We start from the raw sequence: 18565 nt of genomic DNA, 5'->3' as shown, positions 1-18565 counted from the left end.
CTCTCTCTCCCATACCCCTTCTTACTCACCCCACCTAACCCCCAACCCGTTCCTCTGTTTCTTTTTCTGGAAAGGGGAAATCTCCCATGAGTATCAACAAAACATGGCATATCAAGTTGCAGTAAGACTAAGCACCTCCCCATTTATTAAGACTGGGCAAGGTGACCTAGTATGAAGAGTAGAGTCCCAAAAGTCAGTAATAGAGTCAGACAGGCCCTGTTCCCACTGTTAGGAGTCCCACAAGAGGACCGAGCTACACAGCTGTGACAGAGGGCCTTGGTCAGTCCCATGCAGGTGCCCCAGTTGTTGGTTCAGTCCCTGTGAGTTCCTATGAGCCCAGGTTAGTAGATTTTTGTGAGTTTTCTTGTGGTGTCCTTGACCCCTCTGGCTTCTACAATCTGGAAATCAAAATTGTTAATGTTACATATTTGAGATTGTGTTTCATATGAATTTTAGGATATTTTTCTATGGCTGTGATAAATATCTTTGGTACTTTGGGTAGGGGTTGCATTGAATACATAGATCACTGTGGACAGGGATTGCACTGAATCCATGGATCACTTTGGCTAATAATAATATTCCTCTAGTCTATGAATGTGAGGGATTTTTATTTAATTTTAGCCCATACCTTAAATATTTCACAATTAACAGGACTTAGACTATAAACTATGTGGACGGGTCTTTGCTTTATTCTTGGCCCAAACTAGATTGATCATCATTATCAGGGTCTTTGAAATTTCTTAGTGGCCGCAGATGTGGATTTTTTGATATATTTGTTGGTTTTTGAGTCAGTTTCATATAGCCTAGACCAACTTTGAACTCACAGTTATAGCCAGGATGACCTTGTACTGGGTTTTCAAGTATGGACCACCAATCATATCCTAATTTTGGCCTTCAGCTCATAGTACTAACTCTGTAAACCTGGAATCCATCGTCTTTTAAACGAGATAGAAAACTCAAAGAGGTCTGGGGTCTGACAGAGTGAAGATACATCTTACTGCACTTGTGCAGTCTAAGACTCACAGCGGCAAGATGTGTGTCTGGCGGCTGGACCTGAAGTGCTCTGAGTTCTCGCTGTAGACCCTGAAGGTAAAGGAAAACCTAAGGCGAGAGGTATTGATGACGTTCTCTGTTTACCCACAGACTGCAGCCGAATACGTAAAATCAAGGCTCCCAGAGGCGCTGAAGCAGCATCTTCAGGATTATGAGAAAGACAAAGAAAACAGTGTTCTGTCTTACCAAAGCATTCTGGAGCAGCAGATCCTGTCCATAGACCGAGAAATGCTGGAAAAGTTGACGGTATCCTATGACGAAGCAGGTATGTGTGTTATTACATTCACACACACACACACACACACACACACACACACACACACGCATGCACACACGCACACACCACTCCCCAGAATGCCTTTATTCTGAAGTAGGTGATTAAGGGCGAATTGGACTCGATGTTACCAGTTGTTGGTGATTTTCTTCCCCGCAGTTCCGGGCAATGGCCCTCATGTATATCAAGTCCCTGTGAGCTCTTGCTTATGGGGTGTTTCTCCCCGTTGATCAGCTATGCTGCCGTTGCTCTAACCCTGCAGTCACTTCGGTTTTGAAAGCCCGATGAAGACCTTTATATCCGGTAGTTGGTGGACAGCTCTGTTTGATTTGGGTAATTTCTTTTTAATATCAGAGATTGTGTTTTCCCAAGTAGTACTTGTTTAACCCCTTGAAGCTCTAGCTGGATTCGGCCTTCTGTTTTTAACAACTGAAATGCCGTCTGTTCTCTGATCCCACAGCAGACATTTGGTTGACTGCAGACCCTTTGTCCCCTCCACTGGGACTTAGCAAAGCCATGGGCAGACGCCCTTACCACACCGTTTTTATCTGTTATATAGTCCGTGAGCTAAAGCCAGTTTTATTGATATTGAGTGCAATATTATTTAGACTCGTTGGAACATTTAGTAAAGTGAAATTTAAGGCTAGGGTGTAGCTTAGTTGGTAGAGTGTTTGCCCAGCATCCTAAATTGTTTCCTGTTGGTGTGATAAAATGCCGGCCAGAAACAGCTTGGGAAGGAAAGGGTATATTCCATCTCACATTCTCAGGATGGTCTAGGCAGAAACTCAAGGTAGGAACTGAAACAGAGACCATGGAAGAGTACTGCTTGCTGGCTTGCTTCCCATAACTTGTTCACCCTGCTTTCTTGTGTAACCCAGGGCCTTGTCAGGGGTGGCGCCACCCACAATGTGCTGAGCCCACCCCCCATGTCAACCATAAATTAAAAAAAATTAAAAAAAAACGTTGCCACAAACATGCCACAGGCCAATCTGAAGGAGGCTGTTCCTTCCAGGTGACTCTAATTTGTGTCAGGCTGACAAACTACCCAGCATGCCTAGCATGCCCAAGACTTTGGTTTGATCCCAGTGCCACATAAACCCAGAGCCTTGTGCATCAGAAGGGCCTGCGGCGTGTTCAGACAAGTGCACGCTCTTAGCCTTGGCCTTTAGAGACAAATCCTTCAGTGCAGAGTTAATCAGGAAGCAGCAGGAATAAACCCAGGCACGAGAGTCCAAGGGTCCACGTTTCCAGGCTTAGTGCTGTCTTGATCTTTAGAACATTAATCTCTTAGAACCTCTGTTTTTCATTTCATAAAATTGAGCCAATCTTCCGTTGGGTTGTTTTAATAATAAGGGATATGGTATTTGATCATGAGGTCCTTAGAATTCATATGGCTGATTAATGCCACTAATGCTGCGTAAGGCCAGATTTGGATCCTTCCAGTCTCTCAGACCATGTTAAGGTGGTGTTAGGGCCTCTTTGCTCGGGAGACAAAGTTTTTCGGAGTGTGTTTAGAACCTGTGAGAAACTAAGCGACATCTATGTAAAGCAGAGCCTGAGCTCTGCTCGCCTTTGGTCACTGCTGTCTGTCTGTCTGAGCAGGTGGTGGGTCTGGTGAAGACTGGATGCGGGCAGATGAATAAGTGACAGTGTCCCCTTCTCCTCCATAGCTCATGCACTACTGGTTTAGCTAAAGGAAGACAAATAGAAAAAGATATTGCTACTCAGAAGAAGGCTATTGCATCGTAAAAGAAGGATCCAGAATAGAAGCTCACAGCATCCAGTACTGTGAGATAACCCTCCCACACCAAGATCCTTCATAGTTGGCCTCTTCCCATGCTGTCTTGGCTTCTGCTTCCTCACAGTTTAAACTCCACTGTCCCAGTGTGAGGGGGGATGGATTGTTAGTTAGGAATACCCTAGTCTCTGGAGAGGTCGGTTTGTCCTTACTGCTCACCCACTGCAGTGTCAACCTGAGTGATTCAATGGCAGTTATCACCATCTGTGGCTTCCAAATGTTTCAAATGTAATTAATGTGTGGGGGGGGGAGTACTTCAACATTTGTCTACAGTATTGGCTCAGAACCTTTTCTCCTCCCCTGCTCCTGCCTTTTTTTAAAATGAACTTTTTTCTCTTTTCCTTTAAATACAATAAGTTTAAAACCTTGTTTACCCACAGTCCAGATATCCAATATCCAGCAACTTGACATTCATCAAAGATTGGGGAAATAGGCAAGAACGATGTGTGCAAACCCAGACTTGGTAGAATGTACTTATAATCCCATTTCTCCAGAAGTGGAGACAGGACCAGAAGCTCAGGGTTTTCCTCTGCAAGGAAATGAATTTGAGGTGAGCTATAAGAGACCTTGTCTTAAAACAGGGGAAAGATGAAACTGCATCCAGACCTCGGCACAGAACTTACAGACATGACAAACACATCAGAGTTTCCCGTCTCACCTGGACCCTACACGTTGTTGTTATTTGACATCGCGCTGAAGCCATTTCCTATCATATAGAACAATGACAGTTTCAAGATGAAGGCATCGGCAGACTCAGGGTCATGAATTGTGTCATTGTAAGACAGCTGTTGGTTGCCTGTAAATTTCTGTTACAGAAGGGACAAGCAAATCTTTCTGAAACCCCTGTTAGAAGGACACACGCCTCACTCAAGAGGTCCCTGCCCACCTGTTGAGTGGTGTCACTGTGGGGACTGTAGAAACAAAAGATAGAGATTCTGTGCCTAACTCTGCTGCCAACCAGATATGTGGCTTCAAGTAACTAAACGTCTGTAAAGCCCGTTTTTCCTGTAAATTGATAGCATGAATATGGTCTCATGGACACCCTCTAGTTCTGGAATGATGCTTCTGGTCTCCTGAGGTGGAAAGTTTGCGTAGCTGTGCTTTCTGAAGGCCACAGGTGGATGCAAACTTCGTGTTTGCTCTGTGGCCTTTCTCTTGCTGCCGGTGTCATTTTTAGCTGAGTAAAAGGAGACAATCCCACCGTTTTTTCCTGTATTTGCACATGAATATGCAAATAATCGGTGCTGCACGGGGAGTGAGATTAATTGTACGCATCGAACAAAAGCAGCGTTTGCAGCTCTGCACGTTGGTCCGTGGCCACAACCTACCAATTAGAAAGAAGATGGGGGGGGGGGGGGGGGGACTGGTGAGATGGCTCAGTGGCTAAGAGCACTGACTGCTCTTCCGGAGGACCTGGGTTCAATTCCCAGCAACCACATGGCAGCTCACAGCTGTCTGTAACCCCTGTTCCAGAGAATCTAACATCGTTATATCAATGTGCATGAAATAAGGTTAAATAAAGTTTAAAAAAAAAGAAAGAAAGAAAGAAAGAAAGAAAGAAGATGGGGACAGGAGGATCAGAAGGCCAGCCAGACTCATGCTGGAGACTCTGTCTCAAAAACGACTCAAATCAGACGTAGGAAAGCCACGGGATGTTTGGAAGAAAACGTTCTGAGCTGTCATTCGTGGGGTCTCATTAAGGTGCTTTAGATTCTTTCATTGACAATTACCAATGGTAAATGTGAAATATGCATCCTTTCTGATCTAATACTGCCTTTGTTTACACTGAAGTATTTATTATTTGCACATTTTAACGTGTTGGAGTTAGCACGGGAAGATCGCCGAGGAAGGAGCACGATGACCTGATTGGTGAAAACCATTGAAACAGCACTCCACCCTCCGAGGCCTCCGAGGAAGCACCGCTGGGTGCTGTTCTTTACCACAGCGGGCAGGAGAGAAGCTTTCTCCCTGTTGTTTATTATTTATGCTTCTGGAAGGGACCTTCTGTTCTGTTTTTAATTGTCTTGTGTTGCTTGTGCGTGAATAAGTACATAACCTATGGTTTTCTTTGCTCAGGATATAGTACCGTGGTTTGTCGTTCTCTGTGTGGGAGGGGTTGAGATGACGGTGGGCCATCTTTATTTGAAGGTGCTTGAGTCTGCGCCTGCCTCTTGGAGCAGAAGCCCGGCAACAGGAGCAGAGAGGCCTGCTCCCCTATCAGGCCTGCAGGGTGCCCGGTGGTAGCATCTTGCTTCTCTTTGCCTCGAAACAGCAGTTTCTTGGACTTCAGCTTAGCTCTCCACTCCTGAGCTCTCTTCTCAGACCAGCAAGGGTTTTTATTTCTTATCTGACAGGTTGGGTGTGGGAATTGGCCATGCAGCAGTAACACTTGGGAGAGGAGAGAGTTCTGCTGGCTGCGGGTTGTGTGAACCTGAGCCCTCAGGTCAAGCAGACCCGCAGATCCCCTTAGAGGTACCAGGCAGTCACACAGCTTCCCCAGAAGACTTGAGGACCACGGGGAAGAAGCTGCAGGTTTTCGGGTTTTGCCTTGTGACTGACTCTTGATGGAGGTTTACATTAGAAATGCCTGAGAGCTCCCCAGTGAGACTGGAGAAGACACTCCAGACAGGGTGTGCTCTCTGGAGAAATGGCTTTTAGAAGAGGAAGGGAAATGTGCTGTTAGCAATTTAGGAAGTAGCTGAAGGGTTCCCCCCTACCGAGATTACTTTATTCCCCTTGAAATGGATGATACCTGAGAGTTACATCTGTGTTTTAATTGAGCCATTAGTGTCAGCGTAATCAGCGGTCTAAAAGCCATTGACTGCACACACCCAGTCACCTAGACCCTGAAGGAGACAGAGAATTATTTAGGGCCCTTCCAGGTTTTCTAAGAGCATCTTAGAAAGCGCAGTAACAGCCCTTTGCAGGAAGTTCTTCACTCTGACAGAGGACTGAGTGTCTCCGCTGTATCTCAAACAGGCCCTGAGGGAGGGAAACACTGAGGCTTCCTCACTTTTATCTTCAGTCAAGTCTGTCTCATCTCAGGAACTCCTGACAGGAACTAGAGAACGTGGAAGGGAGAAAAAAAAAACAGGACCCAAAAGGGACTTTTAAAGGGACGCATGGTCCTGACTATGCAGTGTTACCAGCTTCTGGTTCTCTGCCCAACCGTTAAAATCCGACTTATTTTTTTATTATAAGGGTAATAGAAATACATTTGGGGACATTCTCAAAGTAGGGAAAAATGCCCTCAGTGCATTTCCTTCTAGCCATTTTCCTCTGCTGAGTTTTAGTTCCTTATGCCCAATTTTATATCTTTTTACAAAATTTAACACTGAATTTACTTCTCCGTGAATTTATAAACTATTTATAATGGTTGGCATCCTGTTTGGGTAACTATGTGACAGTCACTCTGCCTTTCCCCTTTTAATGGTTTTTTTTAATTCATATTTCAATTCTCATCCCCATATAGAGAGACTTTTTAATGTAACTAGTTATTAGCCACGTGAAAGGGATGGAGAAAACAGGTGGCCAGGATTCACTTACAAACCAAGAACTTTCTGGCCACTAATTCTTGCCCCCACCCCTCCCCTCCACCCAAGCGCTGAGGACCAGGCCTCACGCTTACAAGGCGTGTTCTTTACCGATTGAGCTGTGCACTGGGTCCCTTTATTCCAACTTTTAAGCAAAGCCAATTTGTATTTGATTTATTTATTTTTCATTTTTCTTTTATATTCAGGATCTTAAACACCTGTTTTTTTTGTTTGTTTTTTTTTTTAATTTTGGTGCTGGGTGAAGGTGATGGAGAGGAATAACTAAACTTTCCTACCTGTAAAATAGGAAACAGTCTCACAGCTTGAAAAGTACCCGACGCCTGTGACTCAGAGGTGGGACACTGAGTGTCTGTGCTTGGCTCGTCCCCTGTGAAATAGCAGCCTTGGTTTCTTAAGACTCTTCCGGCTTTAATAGGTGACTCTGTCTTTCCTCTGTCTAAGCTGACCGCCTGAGCACCCGAGTCAGGCTTGACATACCACTAGACCACCCAGGTGACAATGGGTCCTTCACTCAGGATAAAGAGTATTTGCCTAAGTGTGTTTGTGTGTGGGGTGGTGGTGGTGGTGTGGGTGGGTGCTTTTGTCCACACGTGGTGTAGGAAGCTCCCAAAACAACAGCTGGCAGAAACAGGACAGGTAAGCGCAGTGGGACTGGTACTGCAGGGACCAGTAAATGGGCAGAGGAGGAAGAACGGGGTTTGGGAAGGTTTGATCCAGTAAATCCAATAAATCAGAAAATCCCAAAAGTGCCCGTAAGTCTTTTGAACTGTCTGTTCAGTGTGAATGTTAATGCCGGCTGCATTTTAAACACTTTAAAGGCAGGCTCTGAGTGATGCTTGCTCGCTTTTTGCTTCTGTGACTGTGAACCATAATGGCCTTACAGACCTGCTCTTGTCCTCTGCCACCTACCACGTTCTAAGCTTTTCTCTCCAACTAATTTTAATGAGTTTGATTAGATTGCATTAATATGTGATCAGCTTTGCCTGTTCATTTATGAAATTCCCAACACAGGAAAAATTATAATTCCAACTGAATCTTGCAAAAGTGTCTGATTAGGGAGTTTTGAAAGAAGAAAATCAGTTCTCATTTTTCAATTGCTTCCTGGTCTTTAAAATAGAAAGCTTCAAATACACTCTGAAACTATAAAGTGCAGACTTTATGGGGGGGAGGGGGCAAGATGAAAATTTCAAATTTCAACGAATTCTGCTGAGTGAACTGCCACAAATTAACACTGAGATTCAGAATATCAGCAAATGTCACCTCCGGTGATTAAGACACCTGGGCTGGAGCTATGTTTATCTTCCTAATCAAGTTGTCATTGTTTGCCACAAGAGAGAAGTAGAGCTGCTACCTGTCTCTGATGAAGTATTTGATTACAAGGACTAAGGAAAACCGTATACACATCAAGGAAAATACTTGGACCAGGTGACTCCCGCCGAGTAGCTGGCTCTGTCTACAGCGGGAATGCCCTCCTGTCTCTCTCTGTGCCCTGATGAGTTTCCATAGCCAACATTCTGTGGGCTTACTGCAATGCATATTACGAATTTTAAGATGATGCAAGTTAAGAACGAGCCCTTTACTTTGTAGAGAAAAATAAGATGAGTTTTTAATGACGGGGTTTCTTATATACAGACTGTCCTCTTACTGTATGAGAGTCCAACAAAAGCGTCCTCGGGCTGAATACCAGACTTTGAAGATCTGGACTGTGCTGCCGTTGAAGTCATCTGTGTGCTGTTGAGTTCAGTCTCTGCAGCTACTGAACACTCATGATTTCTCTTGGTAAATTGCCCTGGGAGATACATTGTTTTCAAGTCACTGTCTAATGGCCAGAGGAATTCATTATGTTTATTTCGTTAGTTAATGGCCTTGTCTCTGCTGTGTGGCTTAGGCCATTTCTAATGAGGCCGGCGTGATGGAGAGTGTTTGTCGTGTGTACCCTTGAGACGCTCCTGAATGTGCTTTTATAATCCCGTAGTCATCAGTCCAAGAGCAGCCGGCAAACGACAGAGAAATCGCTAGAAACCACTGTCCACTCGCATGTACATGTACTGTGGACCGGGTTCTAGTCAGGTGCTGGGTCTGAGCTGTGGGGAAGGACAGGTGAGCTGGGAGGATGGGTCTGAATTTATTGCTAATCTTTGCTGCTGTTATGAATTATTCTTTACAGTGTGCTTCTTCCTTGCCAGAGCTCAATTGATTTCATTCAAAAAAGGAGCATAAATTACCTTTCTAATCATGTATAACTGATGTGTTTCCTAAAGGTATGATTTTTCCATAGTTAATAGTCATAATACTGTAAGACAGAAAAGCAAAGCCATACAGCACAAAGTAAATGTGCTAACCACAGAGAACAATGCAGCACACATGTTATAATGCTCTGTAATGAGTTCCCCAATTTCTCCTCAGCTCTTTGACAGCCGGGGTAAAAAGAGGAACCTAACAAATTACAAAGTTCTGTTTAATAAGCAGAATGAAGCTGCTGCTTCTTCTTCTTCTTCTTCTTCTTCTTCTTCTTCTTCTTCTTCTCCTCCTCCTCCTCCTCCTCCTCCTCCTCCTCCTCCTCCTCCTCCTTCTTTATCTATCTATCTATCTATCTATTTATCTATCTATCTATCTATCTATCTCTTTCTCATTTTGAGACAGGGTTTCTCGATGTAGCCCTGGCTATCCTGGAACTTACTTTATAGACCAGGCTGGCCTCAAACTCACAGAGATCCTTCTGAGTGCTGGATTAAAGGCGTGCGCCACCACCACCCGGCTCAGAGCTACGTTCTTGGGTTTTTTTTTTTTTGGTTTTTTTTTTTTTTTTTTTGGTTTTTCGAGACAGGGTTTCTTTGTGGTTTTGGAGCCTGTCCTGGAACTAGCTCTTGTAGACCAGGCTTCAGAGCTACGTTCTTAAGAAGCTTATGGATCACACCCAGGGCCTTTGAGCTGCTTTCCTATCCCCACATTGGTCAGGAGCCACACACATCACTCATGTCCCTTCCTGATCTGCCTGTGCTCCTGTGCTGGATGGGTTCTTCGGGAGTCAGTGTAATTCCTGGGGAAAAAGCAAATGATAGACCAAGGCTGTGTCTAGGCTCAGGTAGCCTCCTGGCTAGCAGTTAATGTAAGGTCAGACAGAGATAATGGGAGACAGTGGGTAAGAAGTGCCCCAGCCCAGACCAGAAGGTGGAATCTCAAAGAATTATTTACCAAATGCAAGTGACTTCACCCTGTGGTCATTTTCTACTTTATAACAGCTTAGGTAAGTCGCTTGTTTTTTACATTTTCTGTGTAACATGTAAATATGTGCAGTCTAGTGCTCAATGCAGGACTATCCCATCTGTCCCACACAGTGGCCTAACTCGGCCTAAAAAAGCCAGGTAGATTGTTGAACCTATCTCCTAATGGCAGGTAGGGCCACCTCTCCAGAGGCAGGAATGGTGAAGGCATGAGGTAGACATGCAACAGGCAATTTGGAGATAGGGGCATCAATTTATGTCCTTGGCCATAAACCAGAAATGCCCTAAGTCCTGTCTTGGCTGGTAGCCAGAAATGTTTGGGAACTATTATTCATCCAAAAGATTCAAGGAGAAAGACCACCAACCCAAATTATCATGGCCAAATTAATTAAAGCGAGCTTTTATTTTTTTTAAATTCGTGTACATAGGCTGCCTCTACCTAAGGCAGGGTTAAGAGGTCAGCATCGGATGTGAGGAAGACAAGGTTTTTATAGTTCAGGGGTAGGAGGTTTCCATGTGGAGGGTTTGGCAGGCGAAATAGGGTTGCAGTAGCAGAACAAGCAGAACAAGTCAGTCATAAAGACCTCCTGAAACAAAGACACGGTTGCAGGGTGGTCATAACAGTAGGTAGTCATAACAACCTTCTGAAACAAAGGTAGGGTTGCACAGTGATTATAATAGTTTTTTTGAAACAAGACATGGTTGCTGTTTCCTGGAACAGTATAGAATCATTTGTAGTTAAGGTTACAGGTGGGGAATAGCCCAATCCTTGAGAAACAGAGGGTTAGTCATAAACCTAATGAGCCCAGACAGAATATTGTATACATAATAAATAAATAAATATTAAAAAAAAAACAAAAAACAAAAAAAAGGGGGGGGGCTGGAGAGATGGCTCAGTGGTTAAGAGCATTGCCTGCTCTTCCAAAGGTCCTGAGTTCAATTCCCGGCAACCACATGGTGGCTCACAACCATCTGGAATGAGGTCTGGTGCCCTCTTCTGGCCTGCAGACATACACACAGACAGACTAGTGTATACATAATAAATAAATAAATATTTTAAAAAAAAACAAAAAACATAAACCTAATGAGCCTAGTTTGTCTTTACTAAAAGATGGCTTTTAAGCCTAAAGTGGAGGCAGGCCGGTCCATCACTGTAATCCTGGTCAGGTTCCTCAATGATTTTAGGGTTCCCTCTTTAGAGGGGAGGATGTTACAGCAGCTTTGGTTAGGGCTCTGTGGAGTTCCATTAGGGAAAGTTATTTCTCTGGCCTTGGTAGATGGCAGTAGCACTCCAAGCCACCCAAAACATGAGTTAGTTCAGTTGGGCCACCCCTAGAAAGGCAGATTAACCGTAAGCCATGCTAAAGAGAAGGAATAATTGTCCTTTATTGAGATAGTGTACTTTTCTTTCCTCGGATCCCCATGTCCTAGTGTAGCTGCTGAAAGCCTCCATGAAGTTCTGTTGGGTCTGTCTACCTTTCTGATTCTTGACTCGGAAAGCTGTGACTTTTCTTCTTTTGTTTGTCTTCTCCTCTGGCTTTTCCAGGTGCCAGACAGAGCCTAAGTATTCTTTTTCATTGTACTCTCAGCTTCTTATTTCTCCAAAGCCCTTCACTCCTGTTTTTTGCTATACAATTGTTTGTCTACCTTGTTGACCTCCTGTTAAATGGTGTGCTTGGCTCTCCCTGCTCCCTGCTGCACTCTTTACTTGAGGTCCTACCTGTTTATTACATGCACCTGTAATAGACTCCTTTTAACAAAGGTTCTCAAATGCATCTATAGACAACCTTGTAGATTTAGAATGTGAAAGGAACAGGTGTTTTTTGCTTGATATAACAGCTCAGCAGGACAGCTACTCAGCTCAAACCCAAAAAAAAAAAAAAAAAACAAAACAAAACAAAAAAACTTGGCTGATCATTTCTTTGAGAAATGAATTCGGGTAGCTGGCTCTTCGTTCTTAGCAACGCAGTGAGCTATGGCTTACAACTTAGGCGTGTGTTTTTATACGTGTATAAAAAGGAAGTGGTCACCTATCAGAAACTCTTCGCAGTTACTCTAGATGGAAAAATTATGAAAAGATTAACTTTTCTTTTTGATGACAGTATATTGCTTATATTTTTAACTTCATTATATGTATTTCCTTTTTTTTTGTTTGTTTCATTTTAAATGAAAGTTAACAGAATCTTCCTAGTGACTAGGGAGTAGAGAAAGCCTTGGGTGAGTTAAGTTCTGAGCTAATGTGTATTTTGCCATGAGCACAGCCTTTTGAGGACTCCAAGATGAACTAGCCCATGGTAAAGTAGCAAATCATTGCCCATGTATTGACTCATAAACAGAAACTCGTCCCTGTGTCTTTGCAGACAAGGTTGTGTATTCAAATCTCACCTGAGCAAGGGGGTGTGGCTTGAGCCAAGGGCAGTTTATCTGTGGCTGTGTCATTGAGGAATGTGACTCACCCCCATCCACAGTAACCTTTAATTGCCTGTAGCTCCCTAGGGAGGGCTGGGACCTCCCTAGGCCTTCCCCTTCCTCAGAGAAAGATTGTTGGCCGCCTGACAACCTTGTGGAGGTGCTCACAGCTGCTGCGTGCCTGATTGCAACAGTTTTTGCACATCGAAAGAGCACTCCTGGCTTAATAATTTATTCTCTTACATTCCTCCCAAACCCGCCTCCTCAGATTCCTTAAGGCTTGTGGGGAATGATAAAAATGTCTTATATAGGACCAAGCACCAAACAATCATTTGTTTTCATCTCTTTGACCCACCGGGAGTCTTCGTGTTTACAGCCATGTACTGCCTAGAGAAGCGTCTCTCCTCAGTGCAGGGTGTGCCCCCAAAGCAGTTTGCCAGGGTGTCCTTTAGGCAAACATCAGAGGTGGTCTGCCCACTTCGTCCCTACCCCAGGTCCTATGACCTCCCTAGCTGCAGTGTTTTGACCAAGTCTGTGGCACAAGGCATGATTCCCCTCAAATGGGACAGACATCAAGTCCAATTGAAAAGTGGTTGGTTTCCCATGGCAGTCACTCCTCTTTTGCACCAGTGGGCACAGCCTGGCTGTTAGGCTGGTGTTGCAGGTCCATAGCTGGGTAAGACTTAAGACATTGACCCTGCTCCCCCAGCATTATGAAAGATAGCCAACGAAGAGGAAGCTCCAAGCTCAGTTCCAACTGAATTTCTTTATGTCTCCCTTAATTCATTGCAGTGGAGCGTGCACACATGTGTGAGCACACACACACACAGGGAAAAGAAATACAACAGGTATTAAAGCTGGAGGAGACGTGGGCAGAAGGAGTTCAGTGGGAATGTGGTGGACTGAGAATAATGAGGGTGAATAGGGTCAAATCTTTATTCATGGAATCGTGAAAGAATAAATAAATGAAATTTGAAAAGTCACATCTGAAGGGCTATGGGCTGGATATAATTGCATTTGCAAAGAGAGTGCACACAGTTCTGAGATTATTCTCAGAATACGATTAGATGTGAGCGCCCCCCCCCCCTTTTTTTTTCTGGAATGCTAGTAACTTCAGGCCTCTGGTTGACTCTGCTTCCTTATAAGCCTGCCCCTGGAGGGAAATCAGTATTGCACAGCCACCAAAGAAGATGGGTTTAGCTAAAAATAGTTGCCTTTTGACAAGGTTTTAGCAGATTATTATTTGGGGAGGAATATGAAAGTTACATAAAATGAAATGAGGTCAGATATAACAGATGTGGTCAAATCCTCTTCCCCATCCCTGAGAAAGTGATTGGCTCGGTTGTGCTGATCTGTAAGCAGATGCTTGGAATTGTGCTGAACACGGGCCCTTCTCCTGTCTCTAAGTGTTAGGGTGCTCTGTGCATTCTGTGGGTTAGTGATCACCAGAGACTCTGTTTGCTGGTGCCCACTGCCTTGCATTCACTAGAGGCTCTGTTTGCCTTAGCTTTTGATTAGGAATTGTTTTCTGACCACTGATAATAAAAGTAGATTTACTATACAACAGCCTTTTCTTTATTATATGGCTGGTCTTGCAAGGGAGATTTCTGCCCCCAGCTTCACAGGACATTTCACAGGATCTGAGGCCACCTGTGTTGTGTGGGCTTGGAAGCAGAGCTGGTGGCTTCTACCAGGCAGAATCTAAGGATGTCACTAACCATTCTAAAGTGCACAGGCCAGCTCCTTCCTCACCTTCCCCCAGCAAAACTTGTCTGACCAAAAATGTCATTGTCATTAAGGCTGTAAACCTACTTTATTGCCGTGGTGGCATTCGGGAAGCAGAGGCAGGTGGATTCCTGAGTTCAAGGCCAGCCTGGTTTACAAGGTGAGTTCTAGGACAGCCAGGACTACATTTTAAAAAAATCCATATCTGGAAAAACCAAAGAAAGAAAGAGAGAGAGAGAAGGAAGAAAGAATGATAGAAAAAGAGAGAAAGAAGGAAGGAAGGAAATAAAGGAAGAAGGAAGCCTACTTTAGAGCAACAGTTCCCAATCTTTGTGACATATTACACCCAGAATCACCTTGGAGAAGTGTGGGGTGCTGATCCCAGCTAAGTCATTCCTGAGCAGTGGAAGCCCAAACAGCTGGGTTCTTTTTTTAGTTTAATTCTTCCCAAGTGGCTGTAGTCCTCAGTCAAGATGAAGATATGCTACTTTAAGACATCTTTTTTTGTCTTAAAGAAGAGGCTAGTTCAAGCATCACCACAGATAGTTTTCATTGCTAAGATGCATAGAAGAACTCACTACAGTGTGGGTTGACCTTTTTAAAGGTGTCCATCATTACGATGAAATCAAATGACTTAAAAGAGCCTTTTCTACCCTTTGAAGGCAGTGCTTATAGCTTTAAAAACAGCCATTCTTGATGCTGTACTGGGAGTTTGTTTCCTTTCGTTCTTTCTAGCGAGTGCTTTCTCTCTCCAGTGAGTAGAGATAGCAAGCATTTATTAGTAGCTTTCTTCAATACAGTTCCCCCACATAATGTCTGGGGCATTGGAACCCTGATAATTTGTTTTCCTTGAAGGTTTGGAAAGTTGTTTCAGTTACTACCGCATCTTAGGCGACTCCAGATTTCTGAAGTGTAGCCATTTTCTTATGCATGTGGATTCTGTGTGTCAAGGCAGATGGGAAGTTTTATTTATCTTCCCCTGGCCTCACCTGGGAAAACTTCAGTCATCTCTAGCCCCTGGGCTAGAGTGGGGAAACAAACTGGACTCCACAGTGTCTCTTAGCCAGAGTTACCTGCACAGGGCCTGACAGCATAGGAACCATTTGATCCATGCTTTTCATGGAAGAAGTGTCTTGAGAAACTCTGTCCTAAGAAGTGGTACCCAAAGAGTGTTACTCTTGGCTGAAGAAAAATCACACAGCATTGTAAGACCTGGACTGGGCTGTCTCCTGTCTCCTGTCACTCTTAGGAACAGTCCCAGTCCTGCCTGGATTCAAGGAGAGGGAGCTGAGGCGGCATCTCCTTTGAAGGAGGAATGTCGAAGTATTTCCAGCCGCTTTTTAAAAATCACCACACTGGGGCTGGAGAGATGGCTCAGAGGTTAGGAGCTATTGCCTGATGGAGGAAGGTCATTGACTAATAAAGGAACTGCCTTGGCCCATTTTATTGGTTAGAAATTAGGTGGGAGGAGTAAACAGAACAGAACGCTGGGAGGAACAGGAAGTGAGGTCAGACTCCACAGCTCTTCTCTCGGGAGCAGACGCCTGAGAGAGATGCCATGCCCCGCTCCCAGGCAGACGCATGCTATGAAGCTCCGACCCAGGATGGACATAGGCTAGAATCTTCCCGGTAAGACCGGTGCTACAGTTTATTAGAGATGGGTTGATCGGGATATCAGAATTAGCCAGTAAGGGCTAGAGCTAAAGGGCCAAGCAGTGTTTAAAAGAATACAGTGTCCGTGTAATTATTTCGGGGCATAAGCTAGCTGAGCAGGCGGCCGGGGTGCTGGGAACGCAGCCCCACCGCCCTTATTACTACAATTGCCTGCTCTTCCAAAGGTCCTGAGTTCAATTCCCAGCAACCACATGGTGGCTCACAACCATCTGTAATGGGGTCTGGTGCCCTCTTCTAGCCTGCAGGCATACACACAGAGTACTGTATACATAATAAATAAATAAATAAATAAATATTTTTTAAAAAAATCCCCACACTGGATTATCCATTCCCTTTCTTAAAGCAGGATTTGGCTGCCCCAGCCTAGCCCACAGATTAGATCCTCTGGGCCTCTCAGTCATGGCAAAGGAAAAGATGTCAAATTCAGCAGAATGAAAAATGCAAATCCTTCTAGTTCAGTGGTGGAGAAGAATGAATGTGACCTCCAGCGCAGACACCGCCAAGGGTGGCATCTCAGATCGTTCTGTGAACAACCTGAGCAAGAGAGGGGGCAGATTCAGGGTGAGAGACACACAGGGGCTGTTTCTACAAGCCCAGATGCTGTCAAAAGCCTGTCATTTGCCTTACTGATGTTTCTATATGGTCCACAGAGGCGCAGGAGTGCTCAGGTTAGAGAGCTGGCAAATGATATCAGAAAATAAACCCCATTCTTAAAATGAAATCCATTTTGACCTTGAGCAAAATAAAAAAAGAAAAAAGAAAAAAAAAAAGATGGAGCCCCCGCACGGCTGCTAGAGATTTGCACCTCCTGAAACAGATGTTAGATATCAGCTCTCCTTGGCCTCTGGTCTGTCAATCCTAGTCGATAAAATAAACAGCCACATTGAAGCGCCTTCCCTCTGAGGTCTCCAGCCGCTTAACTGATCCGCTTCGCTGTGCTGCGCATCCTGAGGCAGTAAGCGGTGGGAAAACACAGTTCTGGTCGGAGCGGGATTGCTACCAGCTCAAAGACAAGAAAGAAAGAGAGTGTTTTCTAATCTTCCTTTCCGCTTGGGGCACTAACTCACAGCGAAGTGAAGTGCCTTTCTCGGGGTCTCGGAAACAAACTTACTGGAATGGAATAGTTTGCCTTTGATATCACAGCTTCCCTGGGAGCTCTGTGCGCCAGCAGCCTGCTTGCTCTCCTCGGGTATTGCGGTCAGGCAAAGATGGCTGTCTGCTTCTTTATGCCTGAGAAGAAGCCAGAGGGAGTGTGACCCCATAAGCGGGTTCTGCATGTGTCACTCATGAGCAACAGAGTTTGAGACTTTGACACTTCAGCAATGGGGACCTTCAACTAGAAAAAGATTGCTGCCAGCGTAGGGGAAGACCGAGCTGTAGCCATCTGATATACAGCCCACTGTATCGAGCAAAGTGACTGTTGTTACTCCTGACAGGAGAAAGAGAAGAGGAAACGGCCTGAAAACCCAGTAATCCCTGGAAGAATCTGGCAACCAGAGTAGAAGGACGTGTCCCACCTCTGAGACCTGCTCGTTTCTCCTCTCATCTTTCAGGTTTACAGTACCAGGTCCCATAAAAACACATGGGACACTTACCCTGTATCAGCCTCCTCTGCGTTGGGAAACCGTCAGGAAAAATTATCGTTGTGCTTCTCCCTGCTCTGAAGTCATAATTCTTCCTTTTATATAACTGACTCTTTGTTTTAATAACATATTTTAACATACTATCCTGATATAAGCTTCATAGATGCATAAAATGTTTTTCAAACTCACCAGAGTATCCTAACAATATCAACGGAAGTTATAGCTAAACAGAAGTTATCCTAACAATATAAACGGAAGGTAATGAGTAGTAACCTGGAGGGATTTGGCTGTGAAAACACTCAGCTTCCGCTGGCACTCTGGGCGTCGTGGTGGGCTTGTCACCTTCTTGGACTTAGATGCTGACTGGGAGGACAGCTTGGGGACAAGCGTGGCAGCTACAAATGCAGACTGACAGCAGACAGGCTTGTGACGGCGGACAGGCTTGTGACGCGGACAGGCTTGTGACGGCGGACAGGCTTGTGACGCGGACAGGCTTGTGACGGCTCAGTACCGTGAGCGATGATGACATCAGGGAAGTGACTTTTCCGAGGCTCAAACAACTCTTTAAAGTCCTACGGCAGAAGTGCAACTTCATTTGTGCAGTACTTACAGTCCTGGAAAACCCGGCGTATAATAACGCCTTTCCAAACCCTCTCCCTCCGTCGAGATGCAAAGCCCAAGGCGCAGGTGATTATGAACAGTTTTACACTCTGCTGTTTGATAGTTGTGTGGGAAGTGGAAAAGTTGATGGTCTGTAGGGACTGTCCATCACACTGCAGAGTCCTGAACATCCTCGACCCCTTCCAGTTAAATCTCATGGACACCCCCTGTAATTGTGAGAACCGGCGGTGCCCTTCCCCAGATATTCTAAACATCCCCGGTCAAAACTTGCTCTAGAAACAACGGTTTCGGGGTAAGTCCGCGTAAGTGATGTCATCTCTCTGAGTTGTTGAGTTTCGTTTCAGTTGCTGTGGTAAAATATCTGGACAGAAAACAGATATTTCTTCTTGGGAAAGAAAGGCTTTATTTGGCTGGTGTCTCAGTCCACGATTTGGAAGAAGCAGGAGCTCAGGCTAAAGAACAGAGGAGACCAAGGCGCGGTGTGCCGGCTTACTTGCTTCTCTGCCGCTCACGGCTAGGCAACTTGCTTCCCTCTTACATTGTAACTAACAGTGACAGCCGTAAGCCAAACCTTGGTGGCATTAGATATAGTTCAGGCTTTCACACATAGGAAGATGTTGTTGTCTCAGCAGCCCTGATGGAAGAAGCAA

At 44.8% G+C, this 18565-nt stretch overlaps 1 protein-coding gene across 1 annotated transcript in view; it reads left to right on the top strand.

Annotated features, from left to right (window-relative positions):
- The window catches only part of Ppm1l (protein phosphatase, Mg2+/Mn2+ dependent 1L), a 201985-nt gene that overhangs the window by 147165 nt on the left and 36255 nt on the right, over positions 1–18565 (top strand). Inside the window, exon 2 of the mRNA XM_041659137.1 lies at positions 1144–1318. Within this exon, the coding sequence (XP_041515071.1) occupies positions 1144–1318 (175 nt within the window). The remainder of the gene's footprint in view (positions 1–1143; positions 1319–18565) is intronic.

This window comes from Microtus oregoni, unplaced genomic scaffold (genome assembly GCF_018167655.1).
Source record: "Microtus oregoni isolate MIOR12 unplaced genomic scaffold, Mior012 000010F_ref0000083, whole genome shotgun sequence".
In the NCBI taxonomy this organism is placed as follows: domain Eukaryota; kingdom Metazoa; phylum Chordata; class Mammalia; order Rodentia; family Cricetidae; genus Microtus; species Microtus oregoni.
This window is presented reverse-complemented; position numbering and strand designations above follow the sequence as displayed.